The 18,059-nt window shown below is 47.7% G+C and overlaps 3 protein-coding genes across 6 annotated transcripts in view; 1 reads left to right on the top strand and 2 right to left on the bottom strand.

The window, feature by feature from the left end:
- LOC134037371 (putative adenosylhomocysteinase 3) overlaps positions 1 to 10,311 on the bottom strand; it is a 22,237-nt gene extending 11,926 nt beyond the window's left edge. The window contains exon 1 of one of the 2 annotated variants that reach the window (XM_062482604.1): positions 9,820 to 10,311. In XM_062482604.1, the coding sequence (XP_062338588.1) occupies positions 9,820 to 10,266 (447 nt within the window). In that variant the 5' untranslated portion in view covers positions 10,267 to 10,311. The remainder of the gene's footprint in view (positions 1 to 9,819) is intronic. The other variant, XM_062482605.1, reaches the window with a different exon arrangement.
- A 356-nt stretch (positions 10,312 to 10,667) lies between these two features.
- tmem209 (transmembrane protein 209) lies at positions 10,668 to 15,713 on the bottom strand. Of its 3 annotated transcripts, none has more exons than XM_062483383.1 (15): positions 15,581 to 15,713; positions 15,144 to 15,305; positions 14,983 to 15,041; positions 14,709 to 14,840; positions 14,297 to 14,526; positions 13,959 to 14,163; positions 13,584 to 13,759; positions 13,333 to 13,404; positions 13,122 to 13,218; positions 12,866 to 12,991; positions 12,608 to 12,705; positions 12,367 to 12,481; positions 12,180 to 12,277; positions 11,877 to 11,950; positions 10,668 to 11,748 (listed from the first exon to the last, which is right to left on the bottom strand). In XM_062483383.1, the coding sequence occupies exons 2-15, from the start codon at positions 15,278 to 15,280 to the stop codon at positions 11,694 to 11,696; spliced, it is 1,674 nt and encodes a 557-aa protein (XP_062339367.1). In that variant the 5' UTR covers positions 15,281 to 15,305; positions 15,581 to 15,713; the 3' UTR covers positions 10,668 to 11,693. The 3 variants fall into 3 exon arrangements, with proteins under 3 accessions (XP_062339367.1, XP_062339368.1, XP_062339369.1); XM_062483384.1 differs by having other exon boundaries at positions 15,144 to 15,325; positions 15,581 to 15,673; XM_062483385.1 differs by having other exon boundaries at positions 15,144 to 15,301; positions 15,581 to 15,670.
- Positions 15,714 to 15,754: 41 nt separating this feature from the next.
- On the top strand, positions 15,755 to 18,026 carry LOC134037820 (uncharacterized). The gene is made up of 4 exons (XM_062483350.1): positions 15,755 to 15,975; positions 16,385 to 16,513; positions 16,611 to 16,720; positions 16,900 to 18,026. The coding sequence occupies exons 1-4, from the start codon at positions 15,851 to 15,853 to the stop codon at positions 17,742 to 17,744; spliced, it is 1,209 nt and encodes a 402-aa protein (XP_062339334.1). The 5' UTR covers positions 15,755 to 15,850; the 3' UTR covers positions 17,745 to 18,026.
- The last annotated feature ends 33 nt before the right edge of the window (positions 18,027 to 18,059 follow it).

Genomic DNA, 18,059 nt, shown 5'->3' with positions numbered 1-18,059 from the left:
AGAGAGAGAGAGAGAGAGAGAGAGAGAGAGAGAGAGAGAGAGAGAGAGAGAGAGAGAGAGAGAGAGCTGCCTACCTCATCCAACAATCATCTGTCTCCTCATTCATTCACTTCCGGCACGACTCCTGTTACACAACAGATGAGAGAGAGACCGGGGAGGGAGGGGGAGAGAGAGAGAACAGGGAGAGGGAGCGAAGCAGAGGAGCCCTTATGTTGTCCCTCACCTCTGTAGACCAGAGAGCTCTCTGCTGACGTGAAGCAGGAACAGATAATACAGGACAGAGCGCTCTCAGATGAAACCAACTCACAGGACACACACACACACACGTCCAAGTACAGGGTGTTCTGTGAGTGAATGACAGACAAACAGACTGACTAACTAACAAGAACAACACAGGGCCTAAGCCGTGACCCACTCAAAGGGAATGCTTCAAAGAAGTGAACGGAATGTGCGTCCTTCCAACCCAAAGACGGGGGTTAGCTACGAAACTGATAGCTTTGAACTTTGATTGCGTTGTACGTCGCGAATGAGCGAGTGCACCAGGCCTCGGCCCCTCACGACTGTTCTGGAAGCTTCCCTCATGAGGAGGTGCCTTTTGAGGAGCTTGTCTGGAGCCCTTTCATAAAAAATGTGCCACACACACACTTTCATAATTATAACCTGTCACACTCAGTTGAAAAAGAACAATTGAAACCCAACACCGTTCAGATTTCTATGGGCAGTGGGAGGCATAGGGCCTAGCCTGGGATCGCTCTGTCCTGCTGGACAGCTGGGGGAGGGGAGGACAGGCCCGATAGACAGACAGAGACAGGAAGGCAGACAGAGACAGGAAGGCAGGCAGACAGACAGAGACAGACAGGTAGACAGACAGAGACAGGAAGGCAGACAGACAGAGACAGGAAGGCAGGCAGACAGAGACCGACAGGTAGACAGGCAAGCAGGCGACAATCAGACAGGCAGAGACAGACAGGCAAGCAGGCAGGCAGACAATCAGACAGGCAGAGATAAAGAACTGATCCTCTCAATCCGCAGAAGTCCACAGAACACACACGCACACCCCCCATCTGAAAGAGAAGAGATTAGTCCTGGACAACATCAGAACAGAGGCTGGCATTGTTAGCAGGTCCAGGTTCTTCAGACCACGACGGTGTGTGTTACGGTGTGTGTAAATGGTGCATGTGTTTCATCTGGCCACCATGCTCATCGCTGATCCTGTTCAGGGCCATAAGGACACACACTCAATACGGCCCACAGATAAGCGCTCGGCTCCGGCACTACACGCACACACTCGCACACAGACAAAAATGCCCCGCATACACAGAAACATAAGCACCGTCTTTCCCGGATGGTTTAAAGACACAGCGCTCCCCCCAGAGCTCACAGCACTGGGGAGGCTCTCTGGAGCCGAGAGGCAGGTCCCGTCTGTTCTGCCCTGGGCGGGGGGAGCCCTGAGCAGGGCAGGGTCCTGGACCACCGGGGGTGACCTGGAGGAGACGGCTGCTGTGGGGGGCTGAGGGAGGCGCGAGCTCGTCGATGACGCCCGGCGCCGGGAGACGGGTGCCGGCTGACGGAGGCTGTGCATCACGCCACCAGCAAGACGCGTCGTCTGCTCCTGCGTGTGCGCACTCACGCGTACCGCACGGGTCAACAAGCGCAAGCCCGCACGCACACGTGCGTGAATAAACGAGCGGCATTACGCATGTTCACACACACACACACAGACACAGAAGCAACGAGAACCCTCCGAGGCAGGCTGGTCCTGCGGCTGGTGGGCTGGGAGCGCCACGTCCAATGGCAGGAGAGCCGGGGTAGGAAACGGCGGGCGCTGGGGAGCGTGGCGAGCGAGCCTCCGGGGGGGAAGTGATGTAAGGCAAACACAGCCATGCCTCGCTGATATATGCACACAGACAAGTGTTCCCTGAAAACAGGGACAGGCACACGCGCACAACACACACGCACAAACCCAGAGGCCCGCCACCCACACACACTACACCAGCTCAAGATACAGAGCCTCTTTCCATCCAACATATTCTGCAGAGTTGTACAATGTATACCAGTATGGACTGGTTTACACTGTAGTACCATAGGGCCTTACTAACATTACTAAAAGGCTGTACTAACAGTCTATTTTAAGCCCCATTCAAGTTGGCCCCCAAGTTGGTAACCGTGCCCGAGGTCAGGGTGACGGGCTGGTGGTGTTCAGTCAGGAGCACTGAGGGGCTCTGTGGGCCTGAACACGGTCACCTCTCCCCTCAGCCCCTCAGGGCCTCAGCTCCCATCCAATCACTCCCAGCAACCAGCGCCCATACAATGGGCGCCATTGACAACCAATTTCTATCATCCATTGGATCTAGTGAGTGCTCTTCAAATCTCCCCCTCCCTCCCCCCCCCACCACCACAATCAGGGACATCAATGTAGTGGATGACCCTCAGTAGTAGCGAGCTACACACACACACACCACTCTGACTCTCTTCTCGTTGAGTAAATGTGCAGTAATACTCTGACGGGCACATCCGGTACTGTTGGGGGCTTTCAGCGTTCGCACAAGTCCATGTTAAATCCACGAAACACATTCCCAGTAATAACAACAACACTAACAATTTGAAGGTCTAAAAAGATGAAAACAACACTGGCAGACAGGCAGCGCACACTAATGTACCCAGCCTAAGCCGCTGAGAGACACAAACCCAAAAAGCAGGAAACACAAACAGCAATTTAGGGGTTTACAGCTCCACAACAAGGCTCGGAAATAAAGGGTCATAGGAAACACTGTGGAATTACATTTGTTCTGAAAAAAAAAAATATATATACACTGTACACAGCATTCTTCTCTCAGAGAAAAGGCATAATTACAAAGTGATCTCGACAACAGCGAGGCAGTTGGAAGTCTGTTTTAGGGTTGTGCTATTCTGGGTTCCTAACTGGGCTTTCTGTTAAATTGAGGGTAGGAATCGTCCATCTGTGAGATCAAACACCACACCAGGCCTCCCTGTCCTCACGCAACACTCTGTCCGTCTGTCCTGCCTGCCTGCGGTTTATTTTCCCTCTCTCCTGCAAAAAAAAAAACCCTCTCAAGCTGGGTCTGAAAACACACCACAGAAACTCGTTCTCTGGTTCTCCAGTCAACAAGCTTGCAGCTGGGAGACATTCGACACTAGCAGATCTTCCACAGCCCAGGGAGGACAGCTAGTCCAGCTCGGGGCTGGGGAACACACCGGGGAGACCGTGGGGGGAGGGGGGGAGTGACCCCATCAGAGAGGGCTGGGGGGTGGGCTTCATTACTCTCTGCTAGCTTCCTCTTCTTACTTCTTTTAACTGCTCAGTCCAGCTTTTTACAGTTCTCTCAACACAGACCTCCACCTCCCCTGGGCTGTGAAGATGGTCTCCCCCAACCTCACTCCTGCGTACTGGGTTGCCCTTCCCAGCTCGTACCTTTGCGGCCCTGGCAGGGGAAGGAAACGGGGGCAGATTGCAGCGCTCCTGCCCCCTTGGGGAGGAGGCCGTTTGTCATGCAGCACTTCTTGAACACAATGGCGTCTCTTTGTCCCAAGCCTGGGGGTCCGTCTAAGCCGCCCTGCTCCTCTGGAGAGAAGCCAGAGGGAGAGAGACCCACTGCCAATACTGCAGGCTTAACCACAGGCCCCGTCAGCATTCTATAGCATACGGCCTATACACTTAGGTGGCATGGATGCACACACACACTTACTGCTCCATAACAATACTTACACATGAGAAGTCATAATCAACACTATAGCATAGAGCCTGTGCTTTCATGAGGCAGGTGCACACACACACACACACAACTGGGAGAACCCCAACATTACTCACAGCCCCCCTCTCCAAGATTGATGTTCGACGTCTGGGTGAGGTGAGAGCCTGCAGAAAGCATCCCTCACAACCTCTGACCTGAAGACCCACTGCAGGCTAAGATCTGCGGCTCTCAACCCCTCCCCAGGTTCACCATTTCACTCCAGTTCCTCCTCACTAATGCTTAACCTGGGGAGTACCAGGAAAAACTTGTTTTAACAGCTCTGTGCTCTCAGGCGTTCCTGATTCAGCTTCTAGGAATCAGAGGAGACTTCTGGAAGGTGATAACAATGAAACGCAGCCCCATGACGTCAGAACGGGAGATGGGAGGACAACACACACCTCGGAAGCACAATCAGGGCAGGTCTGGTGTGTGTGTGTGTTCTGGCACCAAACAATGCCCTTCCCTCTCCCTCCGTCGAGCCGTGTTCAGCAGGCCCCAGATTGGAGTGACCCAACACTGTCTCCAACCTCCACCAACTCCAAAAACGCCTCCCCTACACATGGCTGCTTCCACCTGTGCTGTGCTTCACTCTGTCTAGAGAGAGGCCTTGTTCCACCTCCACCGGGTCACAGTTGGGGTGCGGAGGGGGGTTCTGATAAGGGCCTTGTTAGGGTGGGGGTGGTGGGTACTCAGACTAAGTTCTGAGGGCCACTGTCCTCTCATCGTGCTGTGATGAGGAGCAGAGAGCCGACGCCACTTCACACAGACGGCGACACAGGATGTTCTGTCGGGGGGTGGGTGAGTCAGACACGCTGGCAGACTGGAGGTAAAGAGGGGTAAGGTGAACGAGAGGGTGGGAGAGAAGGAAGGAGGGAGAGGGAAAGCCAAACAGAGAAAGAAAGAAAGTGAAAGACTATCGCAACGCTATTAGCGATAACGTCGTGTTAGGGAGAGTAGCAAAAAGGCACGCAGCCAAACACACACTCACACCCCCTGCATGTGACTCGCAGGCCAAGGAGACCCAATTATATAAAGAACACTGAACTTGTATCAGTCCACTTTCTGTTTGGGAACATTCTGCATTCGTGCCACGACACTTGTACTCCAGATTAGCCACTGTACAGTGGCCACAGAAAGACTGGGCAGCCACAGAAAGAGTGGCCACAGAAAGACTGGGTAGCGGCTGTGTAATTACATTTCAACACAGAAATGATTGACGAGTGTCTTAACCCTCGTGCTGCCTTCGGGTCACATGACCCAAAGGTTCATAACGAACCATTGTTGTGTTTACCCAATTTTACCCAATACAAAAACAAATAAAAATAATTTTCTTTTAACCATTCCAATGTGGGGGGTCTGAGACAGCCCGACAGTTAAAAGAAAATGCTTCACTTTGTTTTTGTATGAGGTAAATTTGTCGCAATACGACGGTGGGTCACAATGACTGATGGGTCAGAATGACCCGAAGATAACACAAGGGTTAAAGGGAGATGGGCCCATTTTGATCAGGGTACTGTTTTCTGCCAGTAGTGTCAATGTCACTTTTCATATTATTGGATTGGATTTCATATCCAAAACGGGGGTCGAAAAAAGTAAAATTCAAATGCCAGTCAGGCTACTTTTGGAACTATTGTGAGAAATGAAATAATCCTAGATAATCTGGACCACAAGACTGAATGACTAACATTGCCATTAGAGTCAGACATGACAGCCTGGCTTGTTTCCTCTACAGTGAAGGGTCAGTGTATGTGACCGACTTTATGAGTTAAGCTGGAGGAACGCAAATCGAGTTTGAAGCAGTGCTGCCCTCTGTATCACACAAGTGAAAGGCACGCTGGTCGATCAACCACTTAGAACAGCGCGTCCGACTTCTGTTTGGGGGCTGAACACCCAGGCCTGGTTCCCTACTGTCCTGTATTGGATTGACCCGAGGGTAGCACCAGGACACCAGGCCAGCAGAGAGCCAGGGAGGGCCAGCAGTACACAGGCTCTGCTCAGGCTGAATTGACCGTGTTAATGGGACTGCTGAACCCCCCCCCCCCCCCCCACACCCCCTCCCCAAACTGCATGTATACATGCCATTAAAAGCGGTTGCATGTTCACAAAGAAACAGTCGCACTGTTCCACCTACACACACATGGGTGTTTAAAACACCAGCCCCCCCCCCCCAGTTCAAGTTAATAAGAAAACCCTGTATCACGCATGTGACTCCATAAAGCACCAGTGGAGCGTACAGTTCCAGACAGGCCTGCTCTGGCCTGGGCTCCAGGCTCTGTAAACTCCTGTCTCCTACCCCCCCTGGAGTCAGCATGTTGCTTTTGTAGATCAAATCCGCCTCTGATGTCAACGGGCCAGCCGGGTGTAGGGAGGGACTTCAGAGGCTGTTTGGAGCTGGCCATCGACAAAACCAGAGAGGCCCTGCGTTGTGAAAGGTATCGACCTGACGCACAGAGAGGAGATTGTGTGAGAAAGCCGTGTGGACCCTTCTCTCTCTCTCTCTCTCGCTCCGTCTCCCAGGACATTCCGTGCGAGCCCAGCGAGACGGCCACCCTCCTCCCACCAAGGTGCCACATTCCCTCTGTCGACAGACACAGACAGAGTTCCTAAGGTGGTGACACCTTTAGCAGCCAGGGGCCAGAACCAGGCTGAGACACGCGCACACACACACACAGGTTGGACCCTGGCACAAGCTGACACATTGCGTCAGGGCATTGCCCAAACAGGAAAGACGCCAACATATCCTCCGAGATGATGGTGCCCTTCTTTGGAGTCAAAGGTTTGAGAACCACTGAGCTGTGGTGAGACTTGCCAGAAGTGCTGAAAGTGAACCGTGAAATAAATAATTAGCGAGGCCTAGTTAGTGAGGTGTTTAGGTCGGGGCAGGGGTGAGGTTAATGGAGAAACTGGGAGGAAGGTCTGGCCGGCGGACCGGGCTGCTGATCAGACAGAAGAGGGGGAGGTGGCGGTGTCACTCAGGAGCTGGGCCTGCGCCTCAGAGAGACACTAAGATGAAAGGGGAACAGAGTCCCCCGAGGACTAGCCTCCGATGACGAGCACCTCAGGACACTGACTCACTCCTGCGGGCGTGAGTGTGAGACACAGGCAGACAGGCAGTCAGGGAGAACAAGTGTGCTCCGCTTACTGTAAATCTGGACAGGGAAGTCGAGAAACGCTGCCAAATCCCACACAAAACATACCAGCAGATAAAAAATATCAAACTGGAGGATCGTGTTAAGAGCAAGAAAGCTGTTTGAAACAGAACTACTTCTGCGTATCTGTTTATATCCCCAGGCCAAGCCATTTACTGGTGTTTACCAGCACTCAGTAAGCCAGTTAGCAAATGTTAGCTTTACTAGGAATACAAGATTAGTGACATTGCATTTCTTGAAGACTAACTGACATTATGTATGACATTCTCTTGTCACCTTCATCTGTAGCTGGTCTCAGCCAGCCAGAGCCATCACCACTATGATACTCAGCTCAGAAGACAACCCTAGAGCCATGTAAAAGGCTAGAAATACCACATGAGATCTCCTTAGAGCCCTCTGGAGTGAACACTTGATTTAGACCGCCTGGCGTGCCAGAAGGGTGGAGTTCAGAAAAAACCTTTGGTAATGTTCCAATCCACTGTTGCCTGGTGCCAGGCAGGCAAGCTGAACAAAGCACTGCCGGAGAGGCATTTAAAAGGATATCAAGTGAGCCTACAAATTCCATCCAGGTCTGAACGTATGGCCGGCCAGTTCAGCGGAAGCCTAACGGGCCATTAACACCCCAGCCTTGGGCACAGAGGCCAAACCAAGAAAACACACCTAATATCTCCTCAGTGTGACTTCATTTGGCTGACACTCTCACTGCCCACTGATATGGCACACACACACACACACCCTTTCTCCCCCCGCCCCACTGTCCTGGATGGTATGGATGAGAGATGTATAGGCTCCTGTTACCTGGATAACTAAAACGATGCCCCTGAAAGGAGAACTATTTTAAGCGCCATAATCAATCGCTGAGCCACTTCCAAAGGGGTCTCTCTGGTCCGGTCGCAGAGTGAACATCTGCCCACCTAGAGCAGAGCACAGCGCAGAATAATCCCCCCCCCACCCCCCCCCCCACCCCCCCCGTGTCGTGACATGGGGTGAGGCATGGATTAAAGTCAGCCAACCAGCCTCCTTACCCACATCATCCTTGTTAATGTGTGTGTATGGATCACTGTGTGTGTGTGTGTGTGTGTGTGTGTGTGTATGGGGGGGTAGGAATTCAACAGATGCAGCTTTAGCTGGCACGGTTGTAATACTCATCATTCCTTTTACAATGCATGAAATTATAAGAACTGACAGTGCTAAGGAAAATCCTGTTTTAATGGCTGTCTGTTTAGGTAATTGAGGTGAGTGATGCAGATCATTTAATGGACGGGTCTATGCAGGCGGGGGGAAAAAACTTTTTTATTATAATTGTGGTGGTAAAATGCATAAAATTTCGCCCATTTCATCCTGAAACTGGTACAAATCAACAAAAACCGCTACCAGCCTCAAGGAACGTATGCAGGATGTACTGCACCTTCATACTCAGAACTAATATTTATTTAATTTTTAAACACACAAATATAAACAATTCAAGCCTAAGGACCCAACTGTAAGCTGTAGCCTAGTGCCAAAAGTATTTGTTATGTATCCCAGGTCCTCCCTAGTGGGCCAGATGCTGCACCAGAGCACCCTCCTCTCCTCCGGATGGGAGAGCTCACAGGAGGCCTGCTCCATCAGGCAGCCTGCTGACATGGAGAGGAAGGAGCGTGGAGGGACTGGACCATCTGGTGAAGGCCAGTTAGTTTGATTTGACTTTCCCCACTGTCTTTTTTCCACCCTCCCTACATGTCGGTTACATTTCTCCCTCTCCAGTTCTGTCTGAGACTCACTCTCTCACCGTCCTCTCAACCATTAGCATAAGCACTTATTGACACCGCTTGTAAATCATCTCTACAACAGCATTCACATTGGCAGCGAAAAGAGTCCTTCGTTTTTCCTTGAACCTTGGTCTCATTACCCGTTTCTGATCAGAACCTTCCAAGACTAGATGATAAGACTAAAGAGCCACTGACACGTGAGGATTGAGCCGAGACCTAGCTTTCTTGGAAGGAACTCCATCTAGGCCTAAAGTCTAAAAATATGTCCTAGGCCAGGGAAAGGCAGTGAGCTAAGCCTTGGAGATTGAAACACCCTTAAGAAGAGCCCAGGCTATACAGAATGTATTCTATATTTGGCTGATATAAATAACGCTGTCAACAAAACAGATGACAAAGGTAGCGTTGGTACACAGATCGCGGTGGTTCTGATATGACTGGGGTCAAAACAGCCTGAGTGGTTGTGAAATCTTGTCTACTAACAGACACATGCACCTTGTATTACTGTTAACCAACTACTATTTGTAAATCCTCAATGTCTGAACATGGACCGCAGTTCCGGAACAAGTTGGAGCGACTGTTGTGGACCGCTTCTTTCCTGTTTGGACAAGTCTAAATTCTAACCAGATCTTCACTGCCATGTGTCCTGAATCATACCAACACTTACACATTAACAGCCATAATTAACCTCAGAATAAACATCCACAGAAAATGTGTAATTGAGCAAAACAATCCTGAGCAAAGCAATGTCTGACAGTGCCAATAAAGCGCACTGCGGTCAAAGCATGACTCGAGCATGGTTGGTTCTAGCTAGTACTTTCTGGCTAATAGAGAGCTATCATTAGATAGATAACTCGTTACAATATCACTGTCCCAATGTCTCGCTATACACACCAGCAAGGCGCATTTCAAGGGTATATCTGTGGGACAAAATAATGAACGACATTTCTGTCCAGTCTTGACGACTGACAAAAACCTGTTTGTGTCAACGCAGAAACGGTCTGCTTAGCTTGTAGCTACAGTCCAGGACCAGAGCGTTGGTTGAGAACAGCAGCACAGTAAAGGCATCGTCACACAATGCCTGAATTCAGCTTGCTAGCTACAACCACTCTGCCCCTGGCCCGGCAGACCAGCATAATACATAATATTGAATAATCTAGTTTCCCTTACCTTTTTCATTCTGGGGGCTTCAGCGACAGTACCATCACGATTTACAAAAGCTTCTCCGCCGTTTTGTTGCGGATCGGTCCGCTTCATCGCGGACGCCTGCGGCATCTTCACGGGGTTCGGGGTGAGAAAGCCTGGGCTCTGGTCCCCGGCTTTAACGGTGGGATCCGTCAATGGGCTGGTTGCGACAGGGTTTGGTTCGTTTTTGACTAACCCCTTTTCCTCTGAGTTGGGTGTCAGAGGTGATTCGGGTGGTACATCTTTGCTGGGGACGTCTTTTATTTCGACCTCGGCCATTTTTGCTGCCACAACCTGGACTGACATCGCTACAATTTCACAAAGTCCTTTCCCAACCCAGATAACGAGGCGGCGAACGGACGTGACTGGACCACTTCTGAAAAGCTTAGGCGTTGTGGTAGTAGTAGTATCACGCTGAATTTCTCCACCCATTTACAAAATGTCCAAAAGTCCCCTGGACATAATACATGCCCCACTGCTGAACGGTAATACGTTTTAAAGGGAAGGAATGAAATTGTATTCAGTCGCATGTTACTATATTTATTAAATAACAAAACGATAGATGACGATGAATACACTTCCCAAGAAACACTGCCCTAGCAAGTGCATTATGGGAAATGCTGTTCACAAAGGGATACGTATCAACACCGAATTCATGAATCATGACACTCCTCTGTAATAATATTTGAATTGCCCAGGAACATTTTGTATGGTATGGATACTATATATTCGTACATCATAATCAAATGTTTTGAACTTTTTTTTTTATACTGGAAAATCTACAAGACTATACTGCCATCGGGTGGTCAAATGTACAAAAAATAAACTGATGGCAATTTAACACAAGGTATGTGTATTTATTTACAGGTTGAACACTATAAAAATAACATTGCTACAAATGATCGAAAACATCGGACTAAACGCATTGTGGCACAAAGAAATTATGTTTCAACAGTATGAGCAATTCCAAAGTCTTTGTAGACCTTATTAACAGAAGTAACACAAACAGCTTTTTTAAATCCTTTTAAAAATGACAATCAGAAAGTATTGCTAGTATAAGCATTTTCTTAGGCAGGCCATATTAGAATATGACTTTGGCACAAACTATATCAAACTATATCACAGGATTTGTGGCATGCACACAGCTATGTATCTAGTCCATAAGTTGGGGACCATATGTCCTATTATAAATGTGGATGACACATATGTTCCACGCCAGTGGCAGTACCTAGAACCCGATGCTATTACACAAAAGTTGTGCATTTGAATGCACTATAACTAGTGTCCTGATTTTGTGCCGTTATAGCTCTATTGCTTCCAAGGTTGATGTAAAACTGCCCTACCACTTAACAGCAAACAATAGCAAACCTATCAAGCACTGACTATAAGTGTTATTTTCAAGCCTTGATAATTTACAAGAAAGGGGTCATAGAGGGTTAAATCCTCAAAAATCTGATTAAAAAAAAAATGTCTGATGTAATATATGCCATCCTGATACATTCTTAGAATACTTACAAAAAACTTTGATACTTACAAAAAAAGTTTTTCATGTTAAAATACAGTACTGCTTTTAAAGCCAATATAAAAAAAACTCATAGATCACTCCCAAAATTCACTACAAATTGAGGTCACGGTTTACAAATGCCTTGTGCTATTTCGCCAAAGAAAAGTAATGACAAGATGTAAATTCACTAGTTAATTTATCCTCTGAAACACACATTATAAACAGCATCCAAAAGGAAGTTCCCGGCTCATGACCTTGGGCCACAACATTCAAATTGTGAGGACACCTCCACAAATGTCAAAGTAGTGAGAACTTCCCTGTGCAGAAAAATGTTCAAAAGAGCAGAGAGCTCTCCTCAATCTCCAAATATCCACAGGATGTTAACCCCTGACAGACCAAGGTTTACTCTCCTGCAAGATGGCAAAACAAACCAATCGCAATGTTAAAATGATACGCAACAAAGTGACATTGTCAAATTGGCATTCATTCTGACATTTGCAGGACTTCTCTTTCGATGCCTATGAAAACTTTCACTCACCCCAGCATTCCAGCCTCCTTGGTTTTGATGACAAAGAGGAACATAAGAACCGTGTGGAATAGATTGTTCCTGCCCTGTTAGAGACAATCACAAGCATTCATGACCCTGGCTTCAGGTTGACAAAAATGTCATAGATGTCTTGGACAGTGGAAAAGGATGAGTAAGGGACAGGTTTTTTTTCACACACAAGAAGGAAACCTTGTGATCAATAATGTGATCTTTGGTCAATGGCTGGATCAGGTGTGTTTGTGACATCACCTGTATCGGGTTACAATACATTTGATGTAGGAGGGTGGTGCTCACCTTGGGCAGGCTGTACACATGACCCTGGTAGATAAGCTGATAGTGTGGAGGGTTGATGCTGCTCTGATGGACGCAGAAAAGGTTCTCATTCGTCACATCTGTATGGAGGAAACACTTCAGGAGTTGAGGAAGAGCCAGAGTGTGTGTGCACTTGCACGGGTGTACAGCGGTGTGTGTGTGGCCTCACCAGGTTTGTCTGGAGCGTGTGTGAAGTGCTGGGAGGTGAAGGTCTTTCCGTCAGGGTACTTTGGATGGGGAGGAAGCCTCGAGTCCAGGTATGTGCACAGCAAATGCATCAGGATCTAAATGGTCAAATGAAACAAGACAATCGACGAAAAAGAATACAGAGTTTTCCAGACACAGTAGAGGAGTATTAGAGGTCTGTTTTTAGACAGATTAGGAAAGAGCTGGGTTAGGGTTAGACTTACAGCACAGTCTGTAGGGAGGTCTGTGTCCCACTTCCTGCTCTTCAGGTTTTCACCTCCGTTCCATCGGAAAGAACTCATGCAGCCACTATGGGCCAGCTCTGATAGGAACAAGACACAAATAACATCAGAAAATGTTCGAAATGTACACGCCGGAACACTATACTGCACTCTATGCTACATAGCAACGAATGCATACTTTCATACAAGTGGTATCCTATGCTGTACACTTGCTATGGGGTAGCATGCGTCGCCCCTCACCTTTAACTCGTTCTACAAGGTACTCTTGGTTGGGTGTGATGTCCAGGTACTGCACAATGGAATTCATGGTGGGGATGGAGCTGGCTTTCACCACTGCAGCTTGTTTCAGGCTGCTTATACTGGCCTCTATAGGTACGGATGATGAGAGAAGAGATTCGATTTAGTTCAGCAAACCATTACTCTATGACTACATGTTCCATCATTCTCTAAATCCCTCTGCACAGGATTAGTATATCCTACAGAGCCTACTGCCTACCCCCTATTTGTAGTTCTGGACAGCCCATCCTCCTGAGCTGGCTGTTGACTGACTCCATCTCCTTCACCAGAGGAACCAGGATGGTGTCATTTATCCACTACCAGGAGAATGAAAAACATTGTAACACACTGGCTTGAGCATTACAAGCAGCCTATATTGTCAGCTGTTTTGTATCAAAGTTCATCTCTGAGGTTGTTACGGCTTTACCCACGTTTCTGAGCTTGGCGGTCCAGCTGTCTATGCTGTCCACTACCAGACGATTGGTGGTTATTCTGGCCCACACCTGAAAACCATAACACAAGAGCATAGGTCAAGAGAAGGGGACAGACTGGTAGACAACAGTTGGTGCTTGCTTTAGGAAGGCCTAAAGGAATTGACAGACTTAAAGAACAGACTTAGCTGGTTCCTTTGGGACCGACAGTCTGTCCAGATGAAAGAACAGACAGGTCTGGCTGTACTGACCTCCTCGGCGGCCTGCTTGGACCCCAGGTCGGTTTCATCTTTGTGGGCTGAGGGGGCCAGGGAACGGCAGGCAGGCTGGTACTGGAACTTCCTCAGGCTCTGGGCGTAGTCTCCCACCGAACGGCTATAGTTCCAGAACGTTGGGCTGTGGGATGGAGACGCAGACTCAGGGCTCCCTGGAGTTGGAGGACAAACAACAGGACACAGAAATATCATGGTCCATAGTCAACACTTGACTAAAGGGTGCCAGCTTTTCAACACCTGAACAACCAGAGGCTCCCAGCTAGATTACTTTATATTAGACACTGTCCTACCACCTAAATGCCTGCATAACAGTTTACCCAGCTGATGCATTTACAGACAACACAGCCATACCTAGCTGGCTGCGGTGGCTCTTCTCCTCCTCGGAGCGGAGGAACCTCTCCAGGAGCTTCAGGTCCTCCATGTAGTCCTCCTTGCCTCCTGGGGAGGTGAAGACGGAGGGGGAGGTGCGGTAGCGAGCCCTCAGGCTGGTGCCCTCTACTGGCCCAATGCTGCTGGGGAAGGGAGATGAGCCAGGGGAGGGGCTGTAGTTCACCACCTGACAGGAGAGAGGTTTATAAGCTGGAGCAGTCCCACGTGACCAGAAACATCACTTGAAAACAGCGACAACAAACCTCCCAACTCAGCAACCGGATTGCAGTTTAATATGATATTCCTTTTTAGACAGTCACCTTTCCAAAGGCCAGGGAGGGGGAGAAGGGTCCTCCAGCACTGCCTGGGGTGGAGGGGTTGGTCAGTGGAGGGCTATAACCCGGCACACAACTGGGAGAGAACTTTGGGCTGGTGCTGGCGGGACGTGAGGGGCTGAAACTAAGCACACTCTGGCCCTGGAGGGGGGATGACTGAGGGGGGGCCGGAGCCTCCTTCTTCTCTGGTTTCTGAGGGGGGGAGGCCTGAATACCTAAGGGAGAAAATAACATATCAGCAATTAGTCTTCTAAATATAGATTTTTAGTCTATGTCAGGCTTGCTTCACTTTTATGATGAGGAATTGATGTCTGAGTCCTTTAGAAAATATATTTCTTGCCAAAAAGCAACTACTATTATACTTGGGCACCTACTCCAGTTTCTAGTGTGTTCTCACCAGATTTCCCCAGGCCCAATAGGCGATGCTGGTCGGGGGTGACAGCGATGGTGGAGGGGGCCATGGTATATTTAAAGTACTTCCAGAAGTCAAACAGAGCATTGAGACTGAAGAGAGAGGCCAGGGCCAGTTCTGTAACAGGATAAAGGAAAAACACTATATTCATACATCAAAGCATAAACCAAAATATATATATATATATATTTTACTCTCACTACTGTGATCCAAACAGTTCAACAGTTATTTATTTTATAAAGGACTTTAGGTCACATACCAATGTACCAAATTGGCCAGTATGTTATGTTGTAGTAGCGGCTTAGTAGTTTCCCAGACCTGCAAAGAAAAGACAGATAACATAGTAGTGAGAAGGGAACCAAATTAATTTAGGAGAATTAGTTGTTAAACAAGAGATGTCTCACAAATTCACTAACGTACATTTCCGTGTAGATCATGCCAGCGAGCGATACGTTGAGTACAGCCCATGCTAGCACCACTTGTCGTGCCTGCTCCTCCCTCCTCATCCTCATCGTCCGGTCGATAAGAGTTGACATGCCGTCCTTTGTTGGTGTCATCAAACCACATACCACGATTACCTACCTGCGACACCGATACGTAAACTTTGGTTGAGGGTCACAGAAACAGATAGCTTGCTTGTAAACAGTGTTCCACATGCACACGAATACTCTCTGGCGGTTGCTAGCTGGCTAGAATGCTAGTGCTAACGTTAATAATAGAACACGAGACAATACCATTGTAATTCACAGAGGTCAGCTGCATACATATATTGCCATACTATACATACAAGTCATTAACCAGACCAAAATGTGCAGTTCTGTTTATGTGAATTATGTCAACAGATAGTTGTTACACACCGTTAGCTGACTAGCGACGGCGCTGCACCATTCGTATTTCACCCGGATCTAGTTTGTCGATGTTTGAAGTGTACTTCTGAGTTTGAGTATTTGGCAGTTACCCAAAGCACAAGAGGCGGAGCTGTTGTGTTATTTGACAACCGCCAGATAGCGCAACTTTAGCGCTGCCGCCATTTTGGACTGTGAGACAACAGTTAAGTCAAAGAGAATAGAAGCACTATATTCTATACTCTTTGATTACAGTACACAACCCAATAATGTACTGACACCATGAGCACAAAAACGAAGTCGAAGTGGAAAAACAGCCGAAAATTATGTTCAGCATTTAACTGTAACAACTATCAGTTCAACAGTCAACATCTTGCTTTTCACCGTTTCCCTGCAAACCCTGACAGGTAAATGTTTCACAAAAAATGTCAAACGTATTTTCAAGTGTGAGCGATGGTAGCGTCAGCTACAGTAGCCTACAGTCTGTAGGTACTGTACACCTCACCTGCTAACATTACTCCACGTTTCTTTTGCCTACTACTGTGCTGTACTGTGTACTACAAACTGCAGGTCCTACAGTAGCCATAAAAATCATATTAATTTAAAATAATATGGATATGTCTCTAAGTAAGAAGGGGGTTAAATACAGTAGCTGAAATTTGAGACGACATTATAGTCTGCCATTAACCTAAACTTTCCCCTCCTGCTTTAGAATGAATGTAGCCAATTTTTTTCTTCTCAGTTGTTCTTGTTAATTGTAATATCGAAATTGTAAAGTAGCCCACAAGTGAAATGAATGAACGAATTAATTTACAGGTGTGCAAGATGGGTGCAGAATCTCAGGAATGTATCTTTGAAAGTGATAAGCTCTCAGCGGCTCCATCAGAGCTACAGGGTGTGCAGTGCACATTTTGAACCTAACCAGTTCAAGAGGCCATCTAATGTGTATGTATATACTGAACAAATATCACAGTCAAGTAGAAAATACTTTTAGAGATGAATCTGCCAAGGATACTCATCTATTTTTCTGATTATCTTGTAGTCATGCTGGATTGAAATGGGATGCAGTGCCCTTAAAGGATGCCTCTAACCCACCACCCCAACTGGACTTGAAGTTAAGGAAAAAGCCACCAAAGAAACGTCTGGAATTAAGTACGTAAGATTCTCATTGTATAAATACAGGAATACAGAGTGCATTATCCGGTCAGGTAGTCGCATTATCCATTTAGGAGTAAGTCTTATTATCTGTTAATTGATAGAAATACCTTTGTTGTTTTGCTGTAAAGTGATTTTATTTTTTCCCAAATAATGTGTGGGGGTTTTTTTTACAGGCAAAAAGAGTCATGTTGTTCAACCATCAAATGCAGCCTCCTCCTCTACAGACAGTGTTTCAGAGACAGCAATCACAACACCTGATGCTACTGTAGCAGGACCTTCGATGACACTGACACCACTGTTGCCACAGACACCACTGTTACCACAGACACCACTGTTACCACAGACACCACTGTTGCCACAGACACCACTGTTACTACAGACATCACTGTTGCCACAGACACCACTGTTGCCACAGACACCACTGTTGCCACAGACACCACTGTTGCCACAGACACCACTGTTGCCACCGACATCATTGCAAACAAACCCTGAAGCTGCTGCCAAGGAACGTGCCCTGAAGATGAAGATCAGGAGTCTGGAGTCCCAGGTGTGCAAGCTGAAGAAAAAAGTGAGGGAACACGTCCAGATAAAGAAGCCCAGAACGACTGTTCAGTCAGTGATGAAGCAGTTGGAGGAACTCTTACCAGCCAAAGCCTATGCTTTTGTGAGTACACAGATACGCGTGTCTCAACGCAAGGCTCTTGGTTTCCGGTGGACTAGTCAGGAAAAAGCTTTCTTCTTGGCTCTGCTCCAGGCCAGTCCAAAGTGTTACAAGCTACTGTTCAATGTGTTTTCTATGCCATCTGTCCGCACACTGCAGAAGCTTAACTCAGATGAACGTCGCTATGCCTCCCAGGATAGTCCCAGGATCACCATCAATTCTAAGGTTTTGGACGACCACAGTTATGTGACTACTGATTGTAGAGAAGCTGAGATGGATTCCATGTGGGAATCTGCAGATCCAGTAGTCACTGTTAATATAGGAGCCACATCGGACCAGGTGGAGGAATATGAATGAATGGTTGTCACATTTCGGCTCTGGTATATGTATACAATTGTTTAACACATTATTTTGGTAGCGACATTAAATATATGGGCTGAAATATAGATAATGTTGTAAGTACTTTTATACAGCATGTTTATTGGAGTGACATTTTATTGGATTCACAGTCCAAAATGGCAGAGACGAGGCTCTGCAGCTGTTGCAATGGAACAAACTATTAAGCTTCACCTCTTGTGCTTCTATACTCTTTGATACCTACACACCAGGCCATCCCTCCCATCCCTGTTCCCCTTGCTCCTGGCATGACTCAGCAACCAATATAATCTAGTA

This window comes from Osmerus eperlanus, chromosome 17 (genome assembly GCF_963692335.1).
Source record: "Osmerus eperlanus chromosome 17, fOsmEpe2.1, whole genome shotgun sequence".
NCBI classification, from domain to species: domain Eukaryota; kingdom Metazoa; phylum Chordata; class Actinopteri; order Osmeriformes; family Osmeridae; genus Osmerus; species Osmerus eperlanus.
The sequence above is the reverse complement of the archived record's forward strand: the minus strand, read 5'-3'. Positions and strand labels throughout refer to the sequence as shown.

Coding starts and splice junctions, on each gene's coding strand:
- LOC134037820 (XM_062483350.1), top strand. CDS start 15,851: ATGAGCACAAAAACGAAGTCGAAGTGGAAAAACAGCCGAAAATTATGT. Junction 15,976..16,384: donor TTCCCTGCAAACCCTGACAG/GTAAATGTTTCA, acceptor ATTAATTTACAG/GTGTGCAAGATGGGTGCAGA. Junction 16,721..16,899: donor AAAGAAACGTCTGGAATTAA/GTACGTAAGATT, acceptor TTTTTTTTACAG/GCAAAAAGAGTCATGTTGTT.
- tmem209 (XM_062483383.1), bottom strand. CDS start 15,280: ATGACACCAACAAAGGACGGCATGTCAACTCTTATCGACCGGACGATG. Junction 14,841..14,982: donor CTGGCCAATTTGGTACATTG/GTATGTGACCTA, acceptor ATCCTGTTACAG/AACTGGCCCTGGCCTCTCTC. Junction 13,405..13,583: donor CCAAGCAGGCCGCCGAGGAG/GTCAGTACAGCC, acceptor TATGGTTTTCAG/GTGTGGGCCAGAATAACCAC.